Raw genomic sequence first — 26,199 nt, forward strand, 5'->3', positions numbered from 1 at the left:
AGGGGTCAAAAGGGCATATAAATTAACCTCAAAAATCTCTTTCAGGAAAGAACCAAATGAACAATAAGGTGCAAGGTGTCAAGAATGGAAACTTTAAAAAAAGTAACATACTCTCCTCTTTGGGGATGGTTGGGGGGTGGTGAGGTAGACATAAGGCAGAGAATAAGTAACCCCTAGATTACTTCCTATTAAGGTTACATTTACGTAGGTTTGGACTGCCTTACATAAATCTCAGTATCAAGGACTCGGAATTTTATATAATTCTGATTTATCATGCAATACCAATGATTTTCTGACTTGGGTCAAAACAGAGGCTTCCTCTTAAAATGAAAACATTGGTATGATACTGAATACTTCCCAAATTCTTACGTACTTCATTTTTCTTATAATGCAAACTTTCTCACATCAGGAATCTATATTGGTTCATTGACTTTCTTTTGAGTGTTAGAGACCCAATCTCTATTCTAGACCTACTCCATCAGAAGCATGTTATGGGTAGTATTTAGGGGCTGTTTCTTTTTAAAAGTTCCATTAGTGATTCTGAAAGGGAGGAGAACCATGACTTTTATTTTTGTACCATCTTGTGGAAGAATGTAAGACATGTAAATAATTTATTAGTTGACAAGACACTTTTGGTGAAATGGGGTATAACAGTGTTATCCCAATAGCATTTATATATTCTTTACAGTCATTTTTAAGAAAGATTCTTAGTTCAAAGAATCTCCTTTAAGACTTCACAAGATAATTGATCATTTACCAATTTAGCATATACACTGTATTTAAAATGAGATTTTAACCAAGTTTTTCTGTGCCCAAAGCATCATCGTAAGTTTTCCAGTTTTAGATTTCATCAACTTACATATCTACTTTAAGGGACAACTAGATGCAACAACTTTTATTGTAATCCTTTTAAGTATGACAACTTGGATGGACTAAGTACAATTTCTCCTTTGAAAAATTTTCTACCTCCACTGTCGGAAAGTATCAAGTATATTAAAGGTAATTATTCATATTTATTATTTATATATACTTTGTTTTAGAGAACTCAGATGTTATTTATGATAAAAACATGCAAGTAAAAAAATTCAAAGGATTTGTATACATAGTGGTTAAGCAGTTTAAATTTTATTGACCTCCCAGTTTTTAAAAAAAGTTAAATTTAAGGTCATACCTCTAAGTTTGATGTACTATATACAGATCGTGCAGAATATAAGTATGAAGAGATACAAATTAGTCCATGCCCAAAAAGATTTACTAAAGTACAGAACCATCTTCATAAATACATATAAAATTCTTGTGAAGATAGACGGGGACTGTCCAGGTTTTGAGACACTTTTCAAGGTGACTCAAGGCACAAAATGTACACCATTGTGAATACACACATTCTAGACTTTGTGCCTCTGATACAGCCCATCAAAGATTTGGCTTCATGACTCTTATAAAACTAATGTACTGAATGAGATTCTGCTTCTTAGGTGAAAAACCACAGGACCTATAAACATCATGTAGATAAGTACTCCAAAATATGGAGAATACAAATACAAGCACTTTATTTTAAAAAGCAAACACAAAAGATTGGTGTAAATCCAAAAGTGTTTAAATGCTTCCATTTTGGGTAATTCAATTAAGAAACTATACAAGTTTGTTCCCAGAAGCTAATGCATCACTAGTCTCTACTAAGGAAAATGAATTCTAAAAATTAATATGGTTTTCAGTAATTCAAATTTCACTATTTATATAAAAACCTAGAGAGACCAATAATATCCAGTAGCTTCAAAAGATAAGCTAAAAACTTTTATGTCATCAACTTTACCAATGTTTGTGCAGGTCTGTTTAATATATACACAAGGAAAATACACTGAACTCTATAATTTTTTATAAAATAGCAAGTAAGGAGTAGATGTAGGAGATGTAGAAGGGGAAAGAGAATTCAAAAAGTCCTTCTCTTCAGTAACTTTCACCTCAGAATCATCAAAAAGCAGCCACTTCCCCTCATACTCCTTTAAGCTTTGCACTACATAGGAAATTCTGTTCTCAAATCCACTAATATTAATGCCTGTTTGGTCACTGGATTCCTTGTTTCTATCAGATTCATGGGTCCCATTAGTATTGTTAGTCTCAGAATTTCTATTTTCAGCAAATGCTGCACTGGCAACCTTATCAGGATTAGATGCTTTGTTGTATAGCTCATAATCTGCTTTGCTCTTTTGTCCTCCAAGAAGTCCAACAGCTTCTACATTTTTTTTGTTCAAAACTTTACTTGGCTGTGTACTTCCACCAACTCTAACTGACACTTCTTCATCATCATAGTTTTCAACCACACCCCTTGCTTCCTCCTCATTCAATGGTTCTGGCTTACCTATTTCACACATTTGGTCAACTACAAAATTTCCCTTATCTATTTCTAAACTATTAAGGTCGGTGACTTTAACAGAAGCAGTGTAATGCCCACTACTAATTGTAATGCCACTATGCATCACAACTGCAAATAATCCATAGCTGTCGTTAGTTGGCTTTGTGCTCCATTCTTCTAGTGACAATTTAAGAGGTGTCAATAAAGGAGTGTTGATCTTGGAAAGTCCACCACCGTAACAATCAAACCTTTAGAAAGAAAAAAAAAAAAGTTTTCCTGCAGTTCCATTTCAAATTCAAGATTTCACACCCAATGTGAAACCAAGTAACAATCTGAATGAACCCTTAATATTCATATTCATATGAATACACAAAAAAGAATATAAACAAGACCTCAACTGTGTTTATTTACTTATTTATTTTAGAGAAAGTCTCACTTTCTTGCCTGGGCTAGAGTACAAAGGTGTCATCATATCACACTGCAACCTCAAACTCCTGGGCTTAAGTGAGGCTCCTGCCTCAGCCTCCCAAGTAGGTGCGAGGCCACCACACCCACCTAAATTTTTAAATTATTTTTTATAGAGATGGGGTCTCGCTATATGTTGCTCAGGCTGGTCTTGAACTCCTAGCTGCAAGCAATCACACCACCTTGGCATCCCAAAGTGCTAGGATTACAGCACCTGGCAAGACCCCAACTTTGATTAATATTTATAATATATACAAAAATATTACAATAAGTGCTAATATTCAGGAGTTTCTATGGAAGATATATAGTATTTTTCCCCTTGATTTCCCTAATTTTGTGCAGCAAGAAAACAAATGGCATTTTAAATAGAGTGAACCTGAAACCAAAATGCTTTACATTTAAGTCATTTTAATGTGAAGACTTTCTCTACCAAAATTTGGGAAAATAAGTATTGTAGCAAAGAAAAAGTCCCCTGAATAAAGAATGGACTGTATGTCATCTTCTGATATAATAAAGTATATGAGAGCTCCGGGGACGCCCTCGTGGTAACTTCAAACAAGTCATTAATTAATGTAAACAGTAAAATCTACAATGACATTATACATGTCCAAAAAAAAAAAAAAAAAAATCACAGACTATCCAAAACATCATTAGCATTTTTCTCAAATTGTTCAAAGGTTTGACTTCCTAGCTTACCTTAAAACTAAAAAGAATTATAATTTTGCTTTTCTCCCCTTCAAAGAACAAATCTTGATGTATATAAAATTTGTTCCATACTTTCATCAGTTCTACTGAATTTGAATTCTTAGATACTACTATCATCTAAGAAGGAATGAATATGAAAAGATGTATAAAGAAATCATACTTAATAGTAGGATATATATTCGTACCAAAAGGATTTAAATTTCATTTTTACAGGAAAATTATTAATAAGAGAACAAAACTTTTTCTAAGGCAATCTTTACAAATTACTTCATTTTAGTACTTTATGTTCCTATTATAGTATTTGAACAAAATTTATCTTCTATAGCAGCTCATTTTCTTCATATAGTTTTTATTTACAATACTCACTCCAAGCCACTAGCAGCAAAGCACTTCAAATGAATAGTTATAACTTCAGGCATTTTGTCAAACAAAAGACTTCGTTCAGCTTCAGTATAATGATGGCAATTTTCACAGAAATATTTATCTTCTCCTACAATCCTCTCTACTGAAGCAAATTGTGAAATTGCCCATCTCAGGGTCTTCATTTCTGTTTTTGGCTCTGGAGAAACTACAAAAGAGAATCCTTTCATTCACAAATAAATCTCTCAGCCATTCAAAAAATAAACCATAAAGTTTCATGTTCTTAGCATTTAATTTTGAATGACTAATCCATTCCCAAATAACTAGAGACTTTTTTTACTTTCAGAAACTATTTTCATTAGCTCACCCTCAACAGTATACATATCTTTTAAATATTTACATTTGGTCAGTCAAAAAATATATGCGACACAAGAGACAGCAAAAACAAGCCTAGTCTCTGTGCCACAGTGTAAGACAGACAAGTTTACATTTAATAGCCAATTTTCAATATCTGACAGGTAAATCAGTCTCATAATTATTTCCCATGATATTTCCATACTTTTTATGGTTTGCACTAGACATTACAGTTGCTCAAATGTTGTGTATAAAAATAACCTCAGTAGCTCTGAAAGATTCAGGTTCCCAAAAGTTAATTTATTAAAGCATTTCATTTTCCCATTCTAACACTGTATCAAAAAGATGCTACAATTTCCCAAATGCTAATCATTTACAAGTGAAGGCAGATAAGCAGAAAGGTTACATTAAACACTAAAGGCCAGTTTTCTTCTATTTATACAGGCTACTATTAGACTGTGTATTGTTGAAGAAAACTATAATTATTCGATGGTCCAAACAAGATTCCAATTTGCTTACTTTCAGAACTCTCCTCTACTTTGGAAAGTTCATCTTCTTGTACTGGCACACTGATGTCTTGAAAATCTTCCCTTCTTTCAGTTAAACTTTCACATTCCAAGCAACGAGTCCTTAACACCAGCTGACCTTGAAATAATTTTTCCACTAGCTCAAAACCAATTTGCTCTGCACCTAAAACGAAAACAGTACATACAAGTCTGTACAGATTAGCTTTTCAGTAAAGCCCAAATAACCAATTTTCCATTTAAATAAAGCATATCCTGAATAAAAGTCCCATTTTTATATATCTCCTTATTAGCATTAAGAGATAACTTATTCATGAAATGTAAATTCCTTGTAAAGGTAGTTTTGAACATGAATTACTCTTGTCTGTAAAAGAAAAGCCAATTATGTCTTCTTAACTCCCTTCTCAAAGACACCTCCCTATAGAATAATACAGAATAAGTATGGCATTTTTGGTAAAACCATTAACCATATCAATACTACACATATTCCACGGCAGACTTGGACAAAATTAGGTAAATATCTAATTCAAGTAGGGTATAACTAGTCATGCGCTGCATAATGATGTTTCAGTTAACAGCAGACCACATACATAATGACACTGGTCCCATAAAGATTATCATACCATATTTCTACTGTACCTGTATTTACATATCTATGTTTAGATACACAAATACCACTGTCACAACTACCTACAGTACTCAGTACAGTAATATGCTGTACAGGCTCGTAGCCTAGAACCAATAGGCTTTACTACACAGCCTAAGTATAGTAGGCTATCCATCTAGGTTGTACAAGTACACCCTCATGTTCACACAATGAAATTGCCTAATGACACATTTCTCAGAATGTATCCCCATCATTAAGCAACGCATGACTATACTTAGTTCTCTAAAAATTTCACTAAATGCAATTTCCATCATGAGTTTATATCAAATACTACATAAATAAAAGGGAAAAATAACAGTCTTGCCATTTATACTGAATTTCCTCAGTTTATACACCATAAATTAACATTACCATAATGACATTACAAGTATATCTAATACAATTATATTACATATATAACATCTACTGTATTGACATTACATATATAAGTAATACAACACACACACTTCTAAGCACAGCACTTAAAACACCACAGTTCACCTTCAGGATTAAATTTCCTTCTCTTAAAAATTTTAGCCATATAGATTATATTGTACATGTATTAAGAAGAGAAAATTCTAATTCTGTAACTGTTAATTCTCCTACCTACTAAAGTCTAAGAATTATACTGACCTTTGTTTATGGGCTTAACTTCATTAACATTTACAGGTTTAACATTATTTCCTGAAGATTCAAGTCCACAACCATTAATTGTGTTATCACTTTCACACTTCCCCAAGTCCTCTTGAAGATCATATTCATTTTCTTTAGATTGTCCTTTGGATCCTTGGTTTGTTGTTATTTTTCCCAGGCTACAGAATTTAGAAAGAATGCTGGGTTGCTTAGTTGCTGACTTTAACCAATTTATCTTAACTCTTGTTTTCTTTTGTGAAGGTCTTGCACTCTCATTTTCAGGTATGTACTTGGGGATTATTTTAGGAGGAATCTCTAATGGATCATCTGTAGCTTTTCTTTTTGATCTAGTTTGTCTCTGGTTCTCTTCCAGTGACTGGTGTTCCTTGGATACTTTAACTTTTTTCTTCATATTACCAAAGTCAGTGTCAGTTTTTCTTTTCACATTTCCTTTTGGAAGTTTTTCTTTATACTCTTCAAAATGCCTCATATTCTCAATCTCCATGCCGTTAATACCACTCAATTCCTCTTTCTGATTAGGTTTTTCTTCCACCTTAGTAGATAATTCTGCCACATTCTTTACTTCTTCTTTTTTTAGAAGTTGGCATGTTTCTTGAATGTTTCCCAAAATACACTGTAATACTTCCTGTGCATCATGCTGTAGATATCCTTCATACATAGGGTTGAGTTCCCTATAAATAAAAATTTCCATTTCATCTATTCTAGTTTTGAAGATATAATATATAAAAGAAAATCTTTCTACATAGAAATGAATTCATTTACAGGGATATCGTAAATTACTTCCTTTTTAACACATTACCTTTCATGTGAGTTGTATTTAACTCATGCTAATTTTGAGCCTGGGGCCTCATGAAGCATATGAAGACTCAATTCTCCAAAACAAATTAAATAAGTACGTCATGAGTCACATACAACTCAAGTGGTATGCAGCGTAAAAATTGACTCTAGCGGCTCGTGAGTTCTATGTACCTCACGCACAGAAAACAAAAAATAACAAATTTTTCATTAAATTACAAAGGATCGTTTTGTTTTTGAAGTTTTTGTTCTATTTTCGTAATAAAACACTGTGGCCGCAGGAAAAAATGTTTTTTTTCTAGTGAGGCAGTCAATGTGTTAAATAAAATCAGCTACAAATTTGAAATTTGTTACCTGTAACTACAAAAAAAATTTTACCCTATTTTTATTATCACAATACTTTAATCCTCTTCTCAATGTATTAATAATAGCGTTTCCCATATACCAGGTTATACTGAAAATGCATTTTATATGTATACATAATCTTCACAATAATTGTACCTATGAGGTACAATTATTACCACTATTGACTGATAAGGGAACTAAGGCAGAGAGGTTAGGTAACTTGCCCAGGGTCACAGAACTAGTTAGGATGCAAAGCCAAGGTTGAAACCTGCTCTTGGCCACTATGCTACAATGCCTCTTAACAAAAGTGTAGCAGTGTATTGCACCTAGTTCTACTTCTAAACTAAATGATTAAATGACTGTTTTAATGACTTACCCTATAATTTTTTTTGAGACAGTGTCTCACTCTATCACCCTGGGTGGAATGCAATAGCATCATCATAGTCCACTGCAACCTCAAACTCCTGGGCTCAAGCAATCCCCTTGCCTCAGTCTCCCAAGTAGCTGAGACTACAGGCGCACGCCACACTGGGCTAACTTTTCTGTTTTTAGTAGAAACAGGGTCTCACTCTTACTCAGGCTGGTCTCAAATTCCTGAGCTCAAGCAATCCTACCACCTCGGCCTCCCAGAGTGGTAGGATAACAGGCATGAGTCACCTCGCCCAGCCCCTCTATAATTTTTTTGAATAAGGTTATTTTATATAGAGAATAAACTTTCATTTTTTAAGAGAATGGCACAAAGCAATCTAATTCAGTTAACTATTAGTTCTCTACCAAGCACATATAACAAAAATAGAATATTTGGAGTTTGTAGTGCTTACACCTAATGTATTTTGAATATAGTCCTAGAATTCCTAATCTGAAATCCTTAAGACCACACGTTTGGGAATTCAGAAATTTGCAGATTCAAAAAGATGGTATGGCATAAAAGTAAAATATATATCACAAACATGATATGGGGCAGTACCCTATAATTAAATACATTACTACTTCTATAGAAAAATATATGAATATTTACATTAAAGATAAATATAATTAAAGACAGTAAGAAGCCTCATATAAATTCAGATCCAATGAATTTAGCATCAAATTTATGAAAAAATTTCCAGTTTTCAGAGCTTCTAGGATATAAAGGACTATGGACCTGGAGTTTCCGTTTTCCTTGCTCTTTATTCCTATTTGTTCACATAGCACTACCCTCCAAAGACAGAAACAAGTAGCTAAATTGGAATCCTAAGATTACAGTATAGGCTATACCTGAGGGTGTTAAGCAGTCGCCTTGGCTGAGTAGCAAGCTCATCAGTATATTTCTCTGGATTTAAGAGAAAACTAGCCTGAAGCTGTTCAACTGAAATGATTAAGGACTGTAAACTGCATATCAGTTCATAACTTGCCAAAGAATCTTCTTTACAATTTCCCTGTCAAGAAAGAAACACACAAACCAGTATTTTCATTTATGAACAAATTAAGTACCTTCCCCCTTTCTTGTCTTTGTCTCACTACACAATACTAGCTTTTCTAAATTTCATTATAGCATTAAGTTTGTGGGGTGTACAAATAAACTTTTTTAACTTTGAGAGAATTTTTTAGTTACTATTTATGTCATCCATGACAATGGTTTTCAAGTTATGGAAGTCAAAGGTTTCTATAATTACAATATATTTACTTATATTTTAAAAGTCAATTTGAAAACAATGGATAAATGTTTCATGGGTATGACAAATTGTGATTGTAGTATACAAATGACAAAAGTTTGGTAAACCGTTTAGAGGACTAGAGCAATCACTCTGTAAAGGGGATAATCTAGTTAGCTAGCCTTGCAAGAGTGAAAAATAATTGCCTTCCTGACGATATAAAGTACTGAGAAATTCAATTTTCAGTTATAGTTTGTTAACAAAGAAATCATCTTTATCAGCCTCCCCCAAATCCTCTTGTGTATCCATTACTTTTTCACTTCTAAATAAGTGAATTCCCCTTTATTTTTGCTTTTTACATTATTTCTGTTCTTTTATTTATTTTACCTTATCTTTTTGATTGGCATCATCCTTTAGAGCTTCTTTCTTCCTTGAAATAATATTAAATAAGTGCTTCACTCCAGATTTGAAACCAGGACAAAAATATAATACCTATAAAAAGTAAGACTAAGTGTTTACTGAACAATATACATAAAATCATTAAAACAGTGTCATACTTTTTGTAGAGCACTTTTAATATGCATTACCTAACATTCTGAGATTAAGCTTTGTGTCAAAACTTGTTCTCTACTTCATCAGTAGAATCCCACTGTCTTCCCTCATTGGCACAAAGCACTGGGCCTGGGCAGATACTGCTAAGACTTTAAGGTCAAGGACATACAACATAACACCAATATAGCTCCAAGGGGTATAACATGATAGCACAAGGAATCAGGCAGACAAATTAAAGGTTTGGCATCTTCCACTTAACCAAGGTCTACTCAATTTTGCCATCCCATCTTCACTTAGCATATCACTTCCTCTTACCCCAAAGGAACTTTAATAACATGCAACTTAGAACCAATATCATTATTTTAGCCTATTCTGTTTTATTTACAATCAAAAGGCAAAGACAGTATATGGACAATTAAGGTCTTCCAGTAACCTGAAATTCTCAGAAACATTAAATGTCATATCATTCTTTGCCTACTAAAGTTTTAGCAAAATTGTCAATTTACCTGAAGTATGCTATTAAGATAACAAGTATTGCCAAGATTATTCAGTCCCACAAATGGTAACAAGTTTTCTCTCTTCTCACAGTTTATAGGTGAAGACTGTGCTGCAGGAACAACTTGATCACTATTAAATATAGAGGGAAGAAAAGTATAATTAAGTAGCACGTTAAAGAAACAAAGTGGAAATATTACTTCTTTAGATTTAGCCTTTTCCCAAAAGTTGTATGATCTGAAAGTATATGGATCTTATTCAGATGACAGTTTAAGAGAAGAAATCTGTACAAGCTCAAAAATTGGTATATGCCCAGAATGTAAGTTTTAAAAGCATTTAGAAATATTATACTTAACAAGCCTCAAAATAATTCCTTTAAGAAGATGTTAATCCCATTTTGCAGAGTAGAAAATTGAGGAACTGGTACTGTGCTTTGTTTCACGTACTCTGACATTTTAATCAAGTAGTTTAACTCTGAATAAAAACCTGGGAATGACCTGACCATAATATTTGGGAGAGGCTATACCAAGTAAAATTCTATTAATAAAGATTAAGAGGAAAGAAGTCAGTCTATGAAGAGAATTATACAGCTATAAAGTCTATGAAGAGAATTATATAGCTGTCCCTCACTTAAAAACAAAGTGTTCAAGTTTATCATTCTTTTACAGTAAAACTAGGTTTTCCCAGTATTTTTATTTTAATAACCACACTAGCTATTATTACTCCAGCATCTCAAAGCATTTATAAGCATGAATGCTGATAAACAAAAGGTTCACTCACAATCTCCTTGACTGATTATTGGCATATATTAGGAAATTACACATGGAACCAATCCACTTTAGTCATTCAGCAGAGTGCCTATTTGTTAAACAGAGAAATAGTATAGACTTGAGCTACAGCTGCCACTGGTGGAAAAAAGTATTCCATTTTGTTCTGATTTCAGTCACTAAAGAATTTGCATCAAAAGCATTTAAGTTTACTTTAAGTAAAATTTGAAATTATATGCCTCCAACAGGTATGACTAGTTACAACTACATACCTACATGACTACATGAGTTTAAATATCTCATAGCTGTCAAGTCGTCTGAACCAAAAAAATCACCTCTTTTACCCTTATATAAATGTGTTGCTCCAGAAATAACCAAATTTAAACCCCAAAAGATAATTTTAGTCAATAAATATTCCTCCAAGTTAGTCTAAATGGCTGAGCATAATAAACATTATGGATGTGATCCCTATGGGGAACCCCCAGTTTTCCTGTTCCTACTATACCCTGCTAGACTTATTAACAGTAAACTGAAGTGTACTTTTTTGTCTCTATGGACTATCAGGTCAGACTGGAGGTATCAATCCAAGTTCACTGCCACTTCATTGATGTGGAATAAAGAAAAGTATAGAAATAAGATACATACATTTCAGATCCTCTATATTCAGAAGCTTTTTCTTCATTTTCTTGAGAATCTGTGAAATCCAAGGCTCTCTTAGTTTCCTTTTTCTGAAAAAACTTTAAGGAAAGTCTGTTTTTCTTAGATGGACTACCTTTTGAAAGTCCATTATTTTCACTAGGTATGACACCAGGCATTTTCTCTTCAAATCCCAAGGAGTTGGCAAGAATTTACAGAGGGAAGTTGTAATCACCAATTATTTCTGTTAATCACAGAGAAAAGGTTTCATTAGTTTTCAGTTGTCAGTAACAAAGCATCAATTTTGAAAACGAAGCAAAGGAATGGTACAAATGAGAACTTCGTATTTGAAAACCTAATGCCTGGCAATAGGTACTTTATTGCTTAAATGAAGGAGTTTGCCACAATGACCTTGACTTTGTTAAAGAACAAAAAATACAAGATGATGAACTTTTATCAGCCTGCTACAGATTAAGGGCCACATCACAAAGTACCCCATTTAGTAGCCCCATGGTAAAGTAGCATAATTAAAGAGTAAAAACGTAATTTTTCATTGTAAACTTAATTCATTCAGAAAATATTGATGGAGCAGCTACCATCTCTAATTCTAAAGTAGGAGCCAGGAAACAGAGGGATCAATGGAAAATCAAAGTAGTGCTGAACATTAATGAGTCTTCCCTTCCAAAGCCTTTTTCTAGTTATTTACCATGAATATGTGAAATAAAGTCTCTATTTATTTAAGGTATAATTTGTGTACAAGAAAAGGCATAGATCTGGTGTTCAGTTATACCTAAAAACCTGAGTGAAAGATGATAAAACACATGCAAAGATGGGACACTAGAAAATACATTATTCTACTAGTTTTTCAAATTTTTGTTGCACTATAAATTTCAAAAATATTGCTTTGAGTAGGAAACAAGATGATTTGGTTTGCCTTTTGCAACCCTGTTACCCTGCTTTAAAGGAAAGCTTTCAGATGAAACAAAAAATATGGCAACTTTTGTAGATTTTATACATCAGTCCTGTTTTTCATTAGGACATCTGGGAAAAAATTATGACTGAAGTATTACCATAAAATTACTTAGAGCACAAAACCTGAGCAATGAGTTTCAAATGTAGATAGAGCGTAATAAGATGAACTACACAAAATTTACTGATTCCACCCTTAATAAGCATTTCACTAGGCTGACTCCAATCCAAGAATTCACAACACTGAACTCAGCAGTGAAACCATTTTTGAGACTCAATTCAGGAAGAAGTGGAAAATTGATTAATTTCCCCATTGTCTCCAACAGATAGAAACTGGATCTCAACTGAAAAGAGTTAACTGGACTTAATAAAAGGAAAAGATAATTAAGCAGCTGAAATAGCGAATTGTCTCCTCAATTAAAAAACCAAACCTCCTGGCCCCCTCAAAATTAAATTTGACATCAAATATTTAACATTACTGAGAATGTAACATTTTGCCAGGTGCCGTTATCCTATGCTATATCATTTCTTGCCCCTGGCTTTCCTTATAATTTGGGGTTTGTTCCATCAAAAATATTCCTTCTCTAACTATAAATCAAATTTCGCAGAACACAAATCGAACATTAACGTTCTTGAACAAATGACAGCGTGAACACTTAGTCCCATTAGTTTTAAATTATATCCTTTATAAGATGACACAACTCAATTCCTACTTTTCAAGAAAAATGCAAAATAATTCAGGACAAAATCTTCGCCAAAGGTGAAAGACACGTGGCGTTCCAAATACTCTGGAAAAACTATAAGTGAAAGAAAATGCGCGGTAAAATTTCGCAATACCGACACAGGGCAACTATGTGAAAACATTTCTTCTCCCTGCACCACTATCCTGCACCACTCTAGGGAACGGAAAAAGATGAGCAGACACTGGGTTGCCGAGCGCGGCGGGGGGTGGTCGGTGGTGTCTTTGGCCCTCACCACCGCCCCTGGCCCCCTCGCCCGTGGAGTTGGCCTATTTGCGCTCAGCCAGCACCTGCCTTCTAGAGTCCCCAGCGGCGGCAAGAGGGTGCGCCCCGCCCAGGGTGCACAGGGCTCCCGCCGGCAGCTCTGCAAGGGTGCAGGACCCACCAAAACGGGCCTGGGGTCTTGCCGGCAGCCTCACTCAGGCGCCGGCCGAACTTGTCCCTGCGCCCGGGCGCCGGCCCTCCTCCCCAGGCCCTCTTACCTGGTCATGGCCCAAAGCGAGGTCCGCGGCGGTGACGCCGACTAGTCCAACCGGAAAGAGTGTGGGGGCGACAGGTGAGTCCCTGCCCCGATCCCGCCGGGTCCCCGACCCAAGGAAAAGCTGGTCGGATCGCCCTCCCCGCGGGGGAGTGACCATCCGCTCACAAGAGTGGGAACCCCGGCCGCCGCTCGGTCCTGCCTTGCGCCGGCACCCACTACATTCCCGGAGCGGCGCCCGTCTGCGCCCGCCCCGGGATGGCAAGGAGCGCACAAGCAGTGGGCCCGCCCGCGCAGCGCCTCAACCGCTAGGGTCTCTCCCACTCCACAACCGAGGGGAACTTGGCGCGTTTTCCTAAGTCTCAGGACCCCTGCGTTTTAGCCTCCGCCCGCGCCAGCGCTGCGATTGAAGGTGGCGTCCTTTGAAAATGCCGGTTCTGGTCTCCACGCTGCAGAGAGACGACAGGCAAGAGCCGCCTCGCGACCGCCACTCGCCCCTGGCACGCACGGGCTCCGGAGTCAGCTGGAACGGTAGTTTCCCTAAGATCCTAACGGGTTCTACAGTTTCAAACAGCGCAGGCACCGTCACGGGCAGCTCGCGCGGGTCCTCACTGAGGGCGCGCGCCAGCGGCCGGAGGCCCGGCTGGCGGGCTCGAGCCTCACACCCTTTTTTTCAACCATTCGTGCGCGCGAGTTGAGGGGAAAGCGTACGGGTCGGGAGACGGGACAGAGAGACGATGGGACGGCCCCGTGCTCGAGGAGCCTAAACCCACCAATCCATGAAGAACAATTCCCAAAACCTTGCTCCCTCCACCCCCCCAGAAAAAGCCAATCAGAAGTACCTCGACGAAAGCCAATTAGACGGGCAGAGAAGGAAGGCCAGCCAATACCGAAGAAGAGGAAAGGAGAGCTCCAGCCAATCATTTTTGGACATACAGCGTGTTCCTCGGGAGCGGTTCCCCGCCTGCCGCTCTCATTGGCGCTCGAGTGCGCGCTTTCGCTGCCGACTGTTAAAATCTTGTTTTGCGTTTTGTCAATCCTCGACGGTGGGAGGCCAGCGAGGGTGCGGTTTCCGGAGTGAGGCCCTCCCCGCCGCCCCGCCTCCCTTTCTTGCGTCCGCGCTCGGGCGGGGTTGCTCGGGGATCGGTGTCGGAAAGTGGCTGAGCCGCCTGCTCGCTGCTGCGCGCCTGGCCTTTCTGTTCGGAATCGCCGCTCCACGGGCCTGGGGCCAGCCAGTAAGACCAGGCGCTGCCGCGGATAACGATAAATTCTCAGCCGAGTACCGCAGAGCTCAGGCCCATTCCTCGGCCCCTCCTTGCCTCATTTTCTCCTGTTTATCTGTTCCCTTTCTCGGCTACACAAGGACCCAGCATCTTAAGGCCCAGCTCGGCTGCGGGAGCTTCCAAGGGGTCCGGCTCGAGTCCTGCTGAAGGGCTCAAAAGCGGCAGGCAGGCGTCATCTGGTTTTTGCTTCCTTTTGTATTTGTGTGCCTGCCTTTGCGAGGTATCTTCACAGCGCAGGTGTTGCAGCTGAGCAGGATCAATTCAATCCAAATGCATTTGATCAAGTATCTTTTAAGCTCCTACGTGCCAGGCGGTTTTCAAGGCGCTAGGGATACGATGTAAATGAAATACATTCCCTGTTCTAAAGGAGCTTTACACTCGAGAGAGGGAGACATAAGTGAAACTAAAATGATACAAAATAATGTAAGTGATAGGGAAAGGAGATAAACAGTGTGCTGTTTTAAATACAATAATCTGGAAGGACCTCTTTGAGTTGACATTTGAGCAAAGAGCTGAATGAAAGCGGAAGGAGCCTTGGAGGAATCAGGGAAGAATGGTCCTGGCAGAGAAAACAGCAAGTTACAAACATCCTGAAGCTTAATGTGCTTGGTGTTTTGGAAAGAAACAAGGAGGCCTGGGTGCTTAAAGGGTACTGAATACTTGGAAGTGTTGATCAAATAGGCTCTAGATTAGTTTTTCAGGAATGAGTCCCAAAGTCTTCACAAAACCAGGCCACCAGGAGAGCAATGACTCTTCTGTGACGGAGAAATATCTCTGAACCACATTGCTACTGGCATACCTAGGAAATCACCACCATCAGAAAGCTGCTCATGCTTTGCCGACTCTAGAACTACGCTGTAGCCACTATGATCTGCAGCAGCACAGTGCATGTCCTAGAGCATACCTGTCAAAACCCACAGAACTACTGGCTGGGCACGGAGACATCCTCTAATGCTGTTTCAGAAAAATCAAACACCTTTACAACTGTGCTTGGCAATAGCAATAGCAGGAGCCAATGGATGCAAATCAGGCTTGGTGTATATCTGGCAATATAATTCATGCAAAAATTTAATATGCTTCTGATCCTTTTGCTTTCAGTCAGTTCTATGCAGGAGAAATTACAGTTCTATAGTTCTTGCCTAGATAAAGTTTTTAAGCCTAGAAACTCTTATTTCCTGGCTTCTGTGCACTGCCCAGCATCTCCAATCTTGATGACAGCTGACTTAGGGGCATCTGAAACAATGGGGCTTAGTCCCATATTTGTCAGCCTTGTCCCAGGCGTATTTCCTTCTGAGGCTTCACATGCACTGTTTCTATGTACAGTTGTCCCCTGGTATCCATGTGGATTGGTTCCAGGACCCTCACAGATATCAAAATACATGGATGCTCAAGTCCCTTATATATAATGAAAAGGTGTAGTATTTGCATATAACCCCCCTTATATATAATGAAATGGTGTAGTATTTGCATATAACCCAAGCACATCTTCCTGTAAACTTTAAATCTTCTCTAGATTACTTGTAATACCTAATACAATGCCTACATATAACTTCATTGACCTGAATTCAGCACTCAGCATGTGGCAAATTCAAGTCTTGCTTTTGGAAACTTTGTGGAATTTTTTCCTGTAATTTTTTTTTTTTTTTTTTTTTGAGACAGAGTCTCACTCTGTTGCCTGGGCTAGAGTGCCGTGGTGTCAGCCTAGCTCACAGCAACCTCAAACTCCTGGGCTCAGGTGATCCTTCTGCCTCAGCCTCCCAAGTAGCTGGGACTACAGGCATGTGCCACCATGCCCGGCTAATTTTTTCTATATATTTTTTTAGTTGTCCAGATAATTTGTTTTCTTTTTTTTTTTTTTTTTTTGAGACAGTCTCGCTCTGTTGCCTGGGCTAGAGTGAGTGCTGTGGCATCAGCCTCACTCACAGCAACCTCAAACTCCTGGGCTCAAGCAATCCTCTTGCCTCAGCCTCCCAAATAGCTGGGACTACAGGCATGTGCCACCATGCCCGGCTAATTTTTTCTATATATATATTTAGCTGGCCAGATAAATTCTTTCTATTTTTAGTAAAGGCGGGGTCTCCCTCTTGCTCAGGCTGGTCTCTAACTCCTGACCTTGAGCAATCCACCCGCCTTGGCCTCCCAGAGTGCTAGGATTATAGGCGTGAGCCACCGCACCCAGCCTGGATAATTTCTTTCTATTTTTTTTTAGTAGAGACAGCATTTCGCTCTTGCTCAGGCTGGTCTTGAACTCCTGAGCTCAAATGATCCACTCGCCTCGGCCTCCCAGAGTGCTAGGATTACAGGCGTGAGCCACCGCGCCCGGCCCCATAACATTTTTGATCCATTATTGGTTGAATCCATGAATGCAGAACCCATGGATATGGAGGGCCAACTGTACTTCACTTTGAAGGTATAGAAACAATTGCTTTTTTCAGTCCTTTAAGGCTCCAAATTATCGGACTTTTAATCTACTTGGGTTACAGACAGAATTTCTCCCTTAGCAAAACTGTATTCTTTTCCATTTCTGCTTGCAAATTGGCTAGTTCTGGCCTGAGTTAATCTGTCATAGAACTTGGTTAAAAATATCAGGAAAAAGCCAGCAAATACCAAGTTTATAAATGTTTCCAGTCATTTCCCTTCATGCCACAACTTTGGTTGGCATGGTATCTGTCTTCTAAAGCTAGCAATAGGTTTACCAGATGTCTTGCAGCTGGACAGCAAGGGTCACCAGTTTTCCATCTTGCAATATCTGAGTCTTTACCAACCACTGCCCAAATGTTTGTGGTAAACTAATACCACATTTCTTTTAAGGTTATGTGTAGCATGAATTTACAGGAACCAAATTCTACATCAGGTAGGAATAGGCTTATCTATGAATAAGAGAATATTTCTTAAGTGACTTTAGCCAAGATGAACATTTATTTCTTTATCATACAAACAGAGTGCAGAGGTAGGCAACCTTGATTAGTATGGTGATTCCATGACTGTCAGAGACCTAATAATTTCCTCCATTCTCAACATGTGGCTTCTACCTTATGGCCTTGTATGGCTACTTGAGCTCCAGCCATTTTGTCTACATTCCAATAAGCAAGAAAGGAAAAAGGACAAAGATGATTATGACCCCCCCTCCTTTAATGATATTTCCTGGAAGCTATACCCACCATTCCTACATACAACTCATTGGCTAGAACTTACTCATTTGACAACAACTTTATTCTGGGTGAACATACCCCCAACTAAAAATCAGGTTTCATACTAGTAAGGATAGAGTGGATATTAGAGGACAAATAGTATTCTCTGTTACGCTTCTCCTTACCAGGTTAAAAAAAAAATCCACAGCTGGTGAAGATTCCCACAGAAGATGAAAAATGGAGTAAGTACAGTATTACTTTTGGTTTCTTAAAAAGAGAATTACTGGATATCTGCCCCTTGTGGTAGATATGGACATGCGCTGCCCAGATCCCCCTTCAGGGAAGGACTTGCTCCCAAGCTGCAGGGAGTACCTCCAGTTGTCACCTCCATCAGGGTCTGTTTCAGCTGCAAACAGCGGCTTTGCCCAAGGTCATCCCCTTTCCTTGCTTAAACTGGGTGATTAAGCAAGCTAGAATATAAAGGCTCAGCCAGTATAGCCCACCCCTGGACACCTCTGATGGGTAATATTCACTTCAGAGCTCTGAGCCAGGTTGGCCAAAGCTTTGTTGGACCTGTACTGGAATTTGACTTCTTCCTCTTCCCAGTCCTGCCTCCTGTCTCCTTTCACATCTTGTACTTTGGCTCTGTCTCAGCATCTGCTTCCGAAGAACACTACCTGCAAGAGTTGGTGCCAGTATTGGCTGGAGAAAGCAGGCAGTAAATGGGTTCTGGGAACTGAATATGGACTACTCGCCTGGTGGTAGGCGAAGCATCAGCTCCTGGCACAAGGTGATGGCCCAATTAGGGTGAGGTGCCAGGTGAAAGGGAATGCATCAGCAGGTGTGATGTATCAGGCAGTAGAGATATATGGTGGAAGTAGTAGCTACAAGGATAACAAAATTGGGTGACTATTGCTAAACTCCACTGGTGACAGAAAAATAATGAACAGCTGAGGGTGGGTAATAAGCAACTGAAGGCCAGGTGGAAAACCAAAGCACCTCTTTTTTGCACACAAAGAAACTCTTTTCTGCAGGGAAGGGGTGGAGAAAGCTGAGCACCAAGACTGGAACTTTAGAGTGGCTGAACTTAAAAGGTGGTTAAATGCTCAAAACAGGATTTTGTGCCAAAGTAAGGGCTGTGGTTGAGAAAACCAGCACCCTGACACATGGAAGAGACATCTGAGTACTGCTTCTGAAAATTTTGATTCTCCAGGCTTCTCTGGTGCCTGCCTTGTGGCTCACTCCTCCCTACTAATAGCTATCACTTTCCCATGCTAGAAGACACGGCAGAGGCTTCTACTTGGAAGGCAACATGTTCTCCCCTCCCCCATGACCCCCACCTCTCAGCGAGTCTTCTGGCCAGTAGGCCTATAATTAGGGTTAACTCATAGCATAACCTAGTTAGGAGGGTGCTCTGCCCGATGATGGAGGTAAAGGACTATTCCCCCAAAAAGATGTAAGACCTAGTCAGCATGTACCAATAGGAACTTGGGGAATGTGAATGGGACTGGATTCAGAGGATGCTTGATCAAGGGGGCTGGACCATAAAATTGGATAGGGAAAATTATATTGAATTGGGAGTATTCTCCCAAAATACAGGATTTAACATCCTGGCAAGGAGCCCCCAAGAGCTGATGTGAATTCACTACTACAGTATCTTCTAGAAGCATGGAAAAAACAATGACTCACAGAATGAAACTGAAATGCCAGAAGTGCTAAGGCAGGCAGGTAGGACAAAAAGGGATTTAAAAGGCTCAGGGAAATAGGTATGCTAGAGTGGATATATTATGTACAGCTGGAAAGTTATGATCATTATGTTTTTAGGGAAGGCCCAGGGGACATGCCATTTGCCAAGGCCATAAAGAATGCACGGATGCAAAGGACATGCACATCACTAAAAAGTGCAGTGGTGGCTCTCTGCAAGCCATGGCTGATGGTAGCAGAGGACTCCCAGACCTTGATAACAGACTCACTGATAACAGTGGGGATGGTAAGATCCCAAAACAATGGAGGCAAAGTGGCAGTGTTTAATTACCAGAAACCAGGGGTCACAGTTATTATAATGACCTATTAAGGGGGCCATGGCCAGGCGTGGTGGCTTACACCTGTAATCCTAGCACTCCCAGGTGAGAGGACTGCTTGAGGCCAGGAAGAGACCAGTCTGAGCAAGAGCAAGACCCTGTCTCTACAAAAAAATAGAAATAATTAGCTGGGCCTAGTGGCCCACACCTGTAGGCCCAGCTACTCGGGAGGCTGAGATGGAAGACTCACTTCAGCCTAGGAGTTTGAGGTGGCAGTGAGCTGTGGTGATGTGACTGCACTCTAGCCAGGGCTACAGAGCGAGACCCTGTCTCAAAAAAAGTTAGGGGGCCTGACCCACACACAGTTACAGAAATGTTTACTAGAACGTGGTATCCTTAGGGGCAAAATACATAGGCAACCAACAAAGTCCAATTAGTTTGTATCAGCAAAAAATAAATAAATAAATAAATAAATAAATAAATAAATAAATAAATAAATAAATAAATAAATAAATAAAAGGATAGACTACCAGGATACTAAGGACTGTTACCCAATAAAATCATAATTCCTTAGTTTCCAGACCTGAGCCAGTTTGCAGACCTGAAACCCACTGACTGAAGAGGTCCCCAGGAGGAAGGACCCTGCTACACCTCAGCAAGTATAAATGGTAATGATTTCTCCAGTCCTTCCCCAAAAGGATCTTTGGCCATTTACTTGGGTAATAGTACCCTGGAGAAATGGACATACCCAGTCAAGGATCTCAAGGATTGTGAGACACAGAGTCTGAATTGACATTGATATCCAGAGACCTGTTACTATCTAGGCACAAAGAGGCCGGTTAATAAATGGAGTCATGGCAAGGTCCAGCTCAGAGTGAGTTGACTGGCTCTGTTATCCCATCCATTGGCCATTTCCTCACTCTCCAAATGCATAAAGGGGTTGACCCATTTGGCAGTTGTCACAAACTCATTAAGACCTTTGCCTGTAGGGTAAAAGCTATCATGGTGGGGAAGGCCAAGTGGAAGCCTTTGAAATTGCCTCCCCTCCACAGGCAAACATGGCACAATATCTTAGTTCAAAAGTGTGTTTTGAATAACAAAATACCATAGACTAGGAGGCATAAACAAGAGACATTTATTTCTCATAGTTCTGGAGGTTGAGGAGTCCAAGATCATGGTGCCAGCAGATTCAGTTTCCGGTGAGGGCTCTTTCTAAACTTGCAGACAACCACCTTCTTTTTGTGTCCTCACATGGCCTTTTCTCAGTGTGTGTGCTTGGAGAGAGAACTCTAGTGTCTCTTCCTCTTCTTAGAAGAAGGCTAATCCCATCATAGAGGTCCTACCCTCATGACCTCATCTGCTATAGACTGAATGTTTGTGTCCCCTAAAATTCGTATTGAAACTTAATCATCAATGTGATGGTATTTGGAGGTCCAGTCTTTGGGAAATGACTGGGAATGGGATTAGTACCCTTATAAAAGAGACCCAAGAGAGTGCCCTTGACCCTTCCCCCACGTGAAGATCCAATAAGAAGACAGCCGTCTTTGAACCAGGAAGTGGGCCCTCACCAGATATAGAATCTATTGGTGCCTTGATCTTAGACGTCCCAGCCTCTAGAACCAAGACAAACACATTTCTGTTGTTTATCAGCCACCCAGTCTATGGTATTCTGTTATAGCAGCACAATGGACTAAGACATCGTCCAAACCTAATTACCTCCCAGAGAGCCTCACCTCCAAATACCATCACACTGGGGGTTAGGGCTTCAATGTATGAATTTGGGAGGAACGCATAGCAAATATACACAGGAAATCAAACAATACTGTATCTCAGAAGAGGATGGTAGGAATTAGTGCCTTTATGATTCTAAAGGAAACAGAGGTACTGATTACCATCATATCTCCATTTAACTCACCATCTGGCCCTGCAAAAAATAGATGGACCCTGAAGGATGACAGTAGATTACTGCAAGCTCAACCCATTAATAGGCCTGATTGCAGCTGCCATACCAGATGTGGTATATTTGGTAGAGTAGATTAATGCAGCCTCAGGTATTTGGTATGCATCACTGATTTTAGTGAATGCATTCTTTTCTATTCCAATCATAAGAAAGGATCAGAAACAGTTGGCACTCCATGAAACAGACAAAAGTGGACATTAACAGTTTGGCCCCAGGGCTATGATAACAACACTTCTGCCCTCTGTCATAAAATAGCCTGAAGAGATCTGGACCTTCTAGACATCTTGCAGAGCATCACGTTGACCTGCCCACTACATCAGTGACATCTGCTTGATTCAGCAGGAGGAGTAAATTGTAGTATAAATATTTCAGGAGAATTAAAGGATTGGAAGTATACATGTATGGTGGAGGTACAGAGGAGAATGCAAAAGAAATCCTCATTTTCCATACTGGGAAGTCAACAGACAATGGTAGCTAAAAATTCAACAAGAAGAACTAGAAACATTTATTTATTTATTTATTTATTTATTTTTAAAGGCTAGTCAAGTGGAGCAGTGGGAGTGGAGAAGGAACAAAGGAATCTGTAACCGGTTGTGAATTAGTTGTAAACACCACTGCACTCTGGACCAGCCAAACATCTTATTTAGAAATGTAGAGGTAAATATCAAAGAATCAGTAAAAAGTTGAAAGTGGTTGTGGTGGAGAATGGGAAGTCTTGTTGGAATGACTTAACTCTTTAAACTCATGTACATGTATAACTTTGAAAAAGGCAAAAACGTTTTAAAAAGCACTGTAAATGAATTGTCTTTTCATTTCATCCTTTGGGAAAGGTCAGAACAAACGGGCTCAATGGAAATAGGATAACTTTGGATTAGGGTGACAATTCTTCTCACCCTTTAGGTGTAAGTTAAATGAAGGCTCAGTGTGTGAGCCCTTGGATTTCATCCAGCATTTTTAGTAAACCAACCTTTTAACAACTGGTGAAACCACGATCGAGTAATTAAACAAAAAGGATTATTTCCATAAATGAAAGTCTGTTTAAAAGGTAAAATCCACTTGGCTTCAGGATTTTAAATTCTGTTTTAGTCTCAAGCCCCAGGGTCAGGCGGGAAGACCTCTCGTGCCTACAAAAGGAATGCCTTGCCCAACTTCCTTAATGTTTGGTAACAATTTAGTGCATGAATGTCCGGTAAGTGGGTGGGTGCTGGGGGGCAGCAAGAAGTTTCATGAGCCTATTTATATTTCACAGGAAGAGAGTTTTGTCTTTCTCATGCCATTAACGTTCTCTTATCCTTTGTGTGTTTAACCCGTCCTGAAAAGAGACCTACAATTAAACTTCAACAATATTTTTTCTTCTCTGAATAAAATTTACTTTAATAAAGTACTAGGTATTTAAAGAGTGAATGAATTCTTATTTTCTTTTCAGTATCATTATGGACTCATGAATTTTTACAATCTTAACTTGTTTAATTAAGCATAATTTTTATTTCATTTCTGAAGCAAAAAATGGTCACAATTTAACTTGTGAGAACCTTTTTTCAACTAGTTTCTGGATCCTGTCAGTATTTTGAAAACATCCTTACCTTCTGGCAAATTCCAGGTCCATCTTTAAAAATATTTTCTTACTAACTTGAATATACCATACAATGTATTGTTTTACCATATTATATGTTTAAATCACAATGTTATTGAAAGTTCATAAGCCTTAATTTTAAAAAATAAATCTTATTTAAGCATGTCATAATGTATTATTTATCATATACTACTTTACCATTTCATTTTGGACTTTGAGGAAAGCTGATGTTTTTCAATTAGACAAGTATACAGTGGGCACTAACATATGGATCATGTGATGGTTATGATGTATCTTTCCTTCTTTAAACCCAGATATATTGGAATTAGATTTTGTGGAGGCCTTAGGATAGAACAAACAAAAAAACAATTTAATTCATAACATTTTAGCTTAAGAGGTTTATTGCAATTGCAATTTATTGCAATACCAATAAAAGTTATGTCTTTAGGTTTGCACACAAAACGTGCTTATCCATATTTATTTTTTCAAAGAGATTTTTTTGTGTGTGTGATAAGATTTCACTCTGTCACCCAAGCTAGAGTGCAGTGGCATCATGATAGCTCACAGCAACCTCAAACTCTTGGGCTCCAGCAATTCGCCTGCCTCAGCCTCTCGAGTAGCTGAGACTACAGGTACTTGCCACCATGTCTGGCTAATCAAACAGACATTTTAAAATAATTTGTCTTAAACCTTCTATCAATGGAAGATTTATGTTTTCAGTTAAGGATTTTATTTGACTGCTTGGACAGAACCTTTCCTAAACAATCATTTTTGAGATCTGGAGACATCCAAATACCTCTTAAAAACTTAGTTTGCAAAACACTTGCACAAATTACATGGATTTTAGGTCATGCTCTTTCAATTCTTTGTCTTTAAAAGCAAACAATTTATTAACTTATGTTAAAAGTTATTTATAAGTGTAACTTTAAAAAATGTTCCCCTTATTTGGAATTGTAAAATCTACAATTTCTGCTATCTCTTGATCACTCTCTCAACTTTTTGTAAATTGGGATATAATGAGCAGGTTAGGCTGATTACCCAGTTTTGCAGAACTTTGACCTGGCCTTTTTAGATTCTTGGTCTCCTCAGCCAAGATTTCTGCAAGTACTCCTTATTTTGTCATACATTAAAAATCTAATCCGCTGGGCTTTCTTGGAATGTCCTTCTCCTTGAGTTTTAAGCAGATCCTTAAGACAGCAATAGCTTGTCCCAAATTACCCATGGTATACCAATTTCCAATATTTATGAATCAACATTTATGTATATGATAAATATATTAATAGACACGTCCTTGAACTACCCTCTGTCTCAGTTCTCACACACACACACAAAAAAAAACACATCCTCAGACACAACCTTTGTTTATCCTGGGTATTTTCTCAATTCACACTGGGGAGCAGCACACTCAAACTAGTTTATTCTTAGCCCAAGGCTTTTTCAGTGTAACGACAAAACTTTCTAGATTCTCATCCCTAAGGATGCCTTTGAGCAGGGCAGCCAGGGCTGGCTGGCAAGCGCACCTCTGGGAGAATTCAGGAATATTGCCTCCTGAGTCCACAGTTTTGAACCTGTTGCCTCAGGTCTTTACGTAGTCAGAAGTGGGAGACCCACTCATTGATGATATATTTTTCTTTAACCACCATTTTTATGCTTTTCTTACTTAAGAACAAATCTAGCAGATCTGTCAGCAACATGCATGATCCTAGACCAAAGTTAGACTGTCAGGCTGTTCTCTATGGAAATGTTAGGTAGATGGTGAGGGATTCCGGGTCTCCTAGGGACAAAAGTGGGTGCTGTTGCCCCCATCTTGGTCCTGCCCCACCCTAATTCTGCCCTGAGCTACTGCCATATCTGGGGGAGGAGGAAATACCGTATGAATCATCCAATCAGAACTTAGTACACCAGCTACAAAAGAATGCAGAGGACTCTCAAGCCCGTGGGCCAAGCCGCATAGATACCATAGAGTCCAGAAGTGGCCTAGAACGACACACACGGGTAGTAATGCAACTCCCAACTGTCCAGTGAAAGTGGTTCCGTGGTGATGTCTGAGCCACCAGGGAGGTCCCAATCCAGGCACTGTAAAGCAAGATGCAGACCATAACCAGTCCCTTTTTGGCCCCTTCCTTTGCTCTCCCTTTGCTGTGACAATGGGTCTGATAGTCATCTGTGGCGTATGTGTCATGCTCTGTAAACCTACATCTTGCTCTTGCCCTACAATCCTACCTTTCTCTCCTCAATAAATCTCATTTTTGTCCTTGCCTTACTCTGGTGCTTCTGGTCATTCTTCAGCCATGAGCGCACTAAGAACCATTATTTCACACTGAAACCTAACAGAATGACCTCAATAATGATTTCAAAGGGCCTGTGGGTTTTGTTGCCAAAGTTGGATAATCCATCCAACTCTCCATCTATTAAACAAAGTAACCCCAAGTCAACAAATTACAAATTGTTGAAAGAAACCAGACTTCAAACTGTTTGTTAAGATTTGCTGGACAGTATTTTATTTTGGCCAACATTTCAACAATTGCTAGAGAAAGAACAGAAAAGATTAGAACTGAGAACATCTGCATAATCAAAAATTCTCTCTTTCCTAGAGATGAAACAGACACATTTTTTATGGCAAAAAAGTCACATAAAAGATACAGTTTTGACATGTTTCCATTTCAGTCTTTAAAGTAAACTTGGCATCATCTGATACAAGTATCATAAGTTTTGTCACTAAGCAGCTACATTTATTAGAAAGCCCTCATGTTCCTTGT

The 26,199-nt window shown here is 38.9% G+C and overlaps 1 protein-coding gene and 1 long non-coding RNA gene across 2 annotated transcripts; one reads left to right on the top strand and one right to left on the bottom strand.

The window, feature by feature from the left end:
- Window positions 1-1,101: 1,101 nt before the first annotated feature.
- USP1 (ubiquitin specific peptidase 1) lies at window positions 1,102-14,261 on the bottom strand. The gene is made up of 9 exons (XM_045547873.1): window positions 13,477-14,261; window positions 11,295-11,529; window positions 9,894-10,014; window positions 9,223-9,327; window positions 8,459-8,619; window positions 6,041-6,732; window positions 4,757-4,927; window positions 3,890-4,091; window positions 1,102-2,601 (listed from the first exon to the last, which is right to left on the bottom strand). Exons 2-9 carry the CDS (start codon window positions 11,462-11,464, stop codon window positions 1,866-1,868), a joined length of 2,358 nt encoding a protein of 785 aa, XP_045403829.1. The 5' UTR covers window positions 11,465-11,529; window positions 13,477-14,261; the 3' UTR covers window positions 1,102-1,865.
- A 159-nt stretch (window positions 14,262-14,420) lies between these two features.
- LOC123635580 lies at window positions 14,421-20,595 on the top strand. The gene is made up of 3 exons (XR_006734167.1): window positions 14,421-14,707; window positions 18,075-18,128; window positions 20,482-20,595. It is a non-coding gene; the product is annotated as an uncharacterized LOC123635580 (long non-coding RNA).
- The last annotated feature ends 5,604 nt before the right edge of the window (window positions 20,596-26,199 follow it).

This window comes from Lemur catta, chromosome 3, assembly GCF_020740605.2.
Source record: "Lemur catta isolate mLemCat1 chromosome 3, mLemCat1.pri, whole genome shotgun sequence".
NCBI classification, from domain to species: domain Eukaryota; kingdom Metazoa; phylum Chordata; class Mammalia; order Primates; family Lemuridae; genus Lemur; species Lemur catta.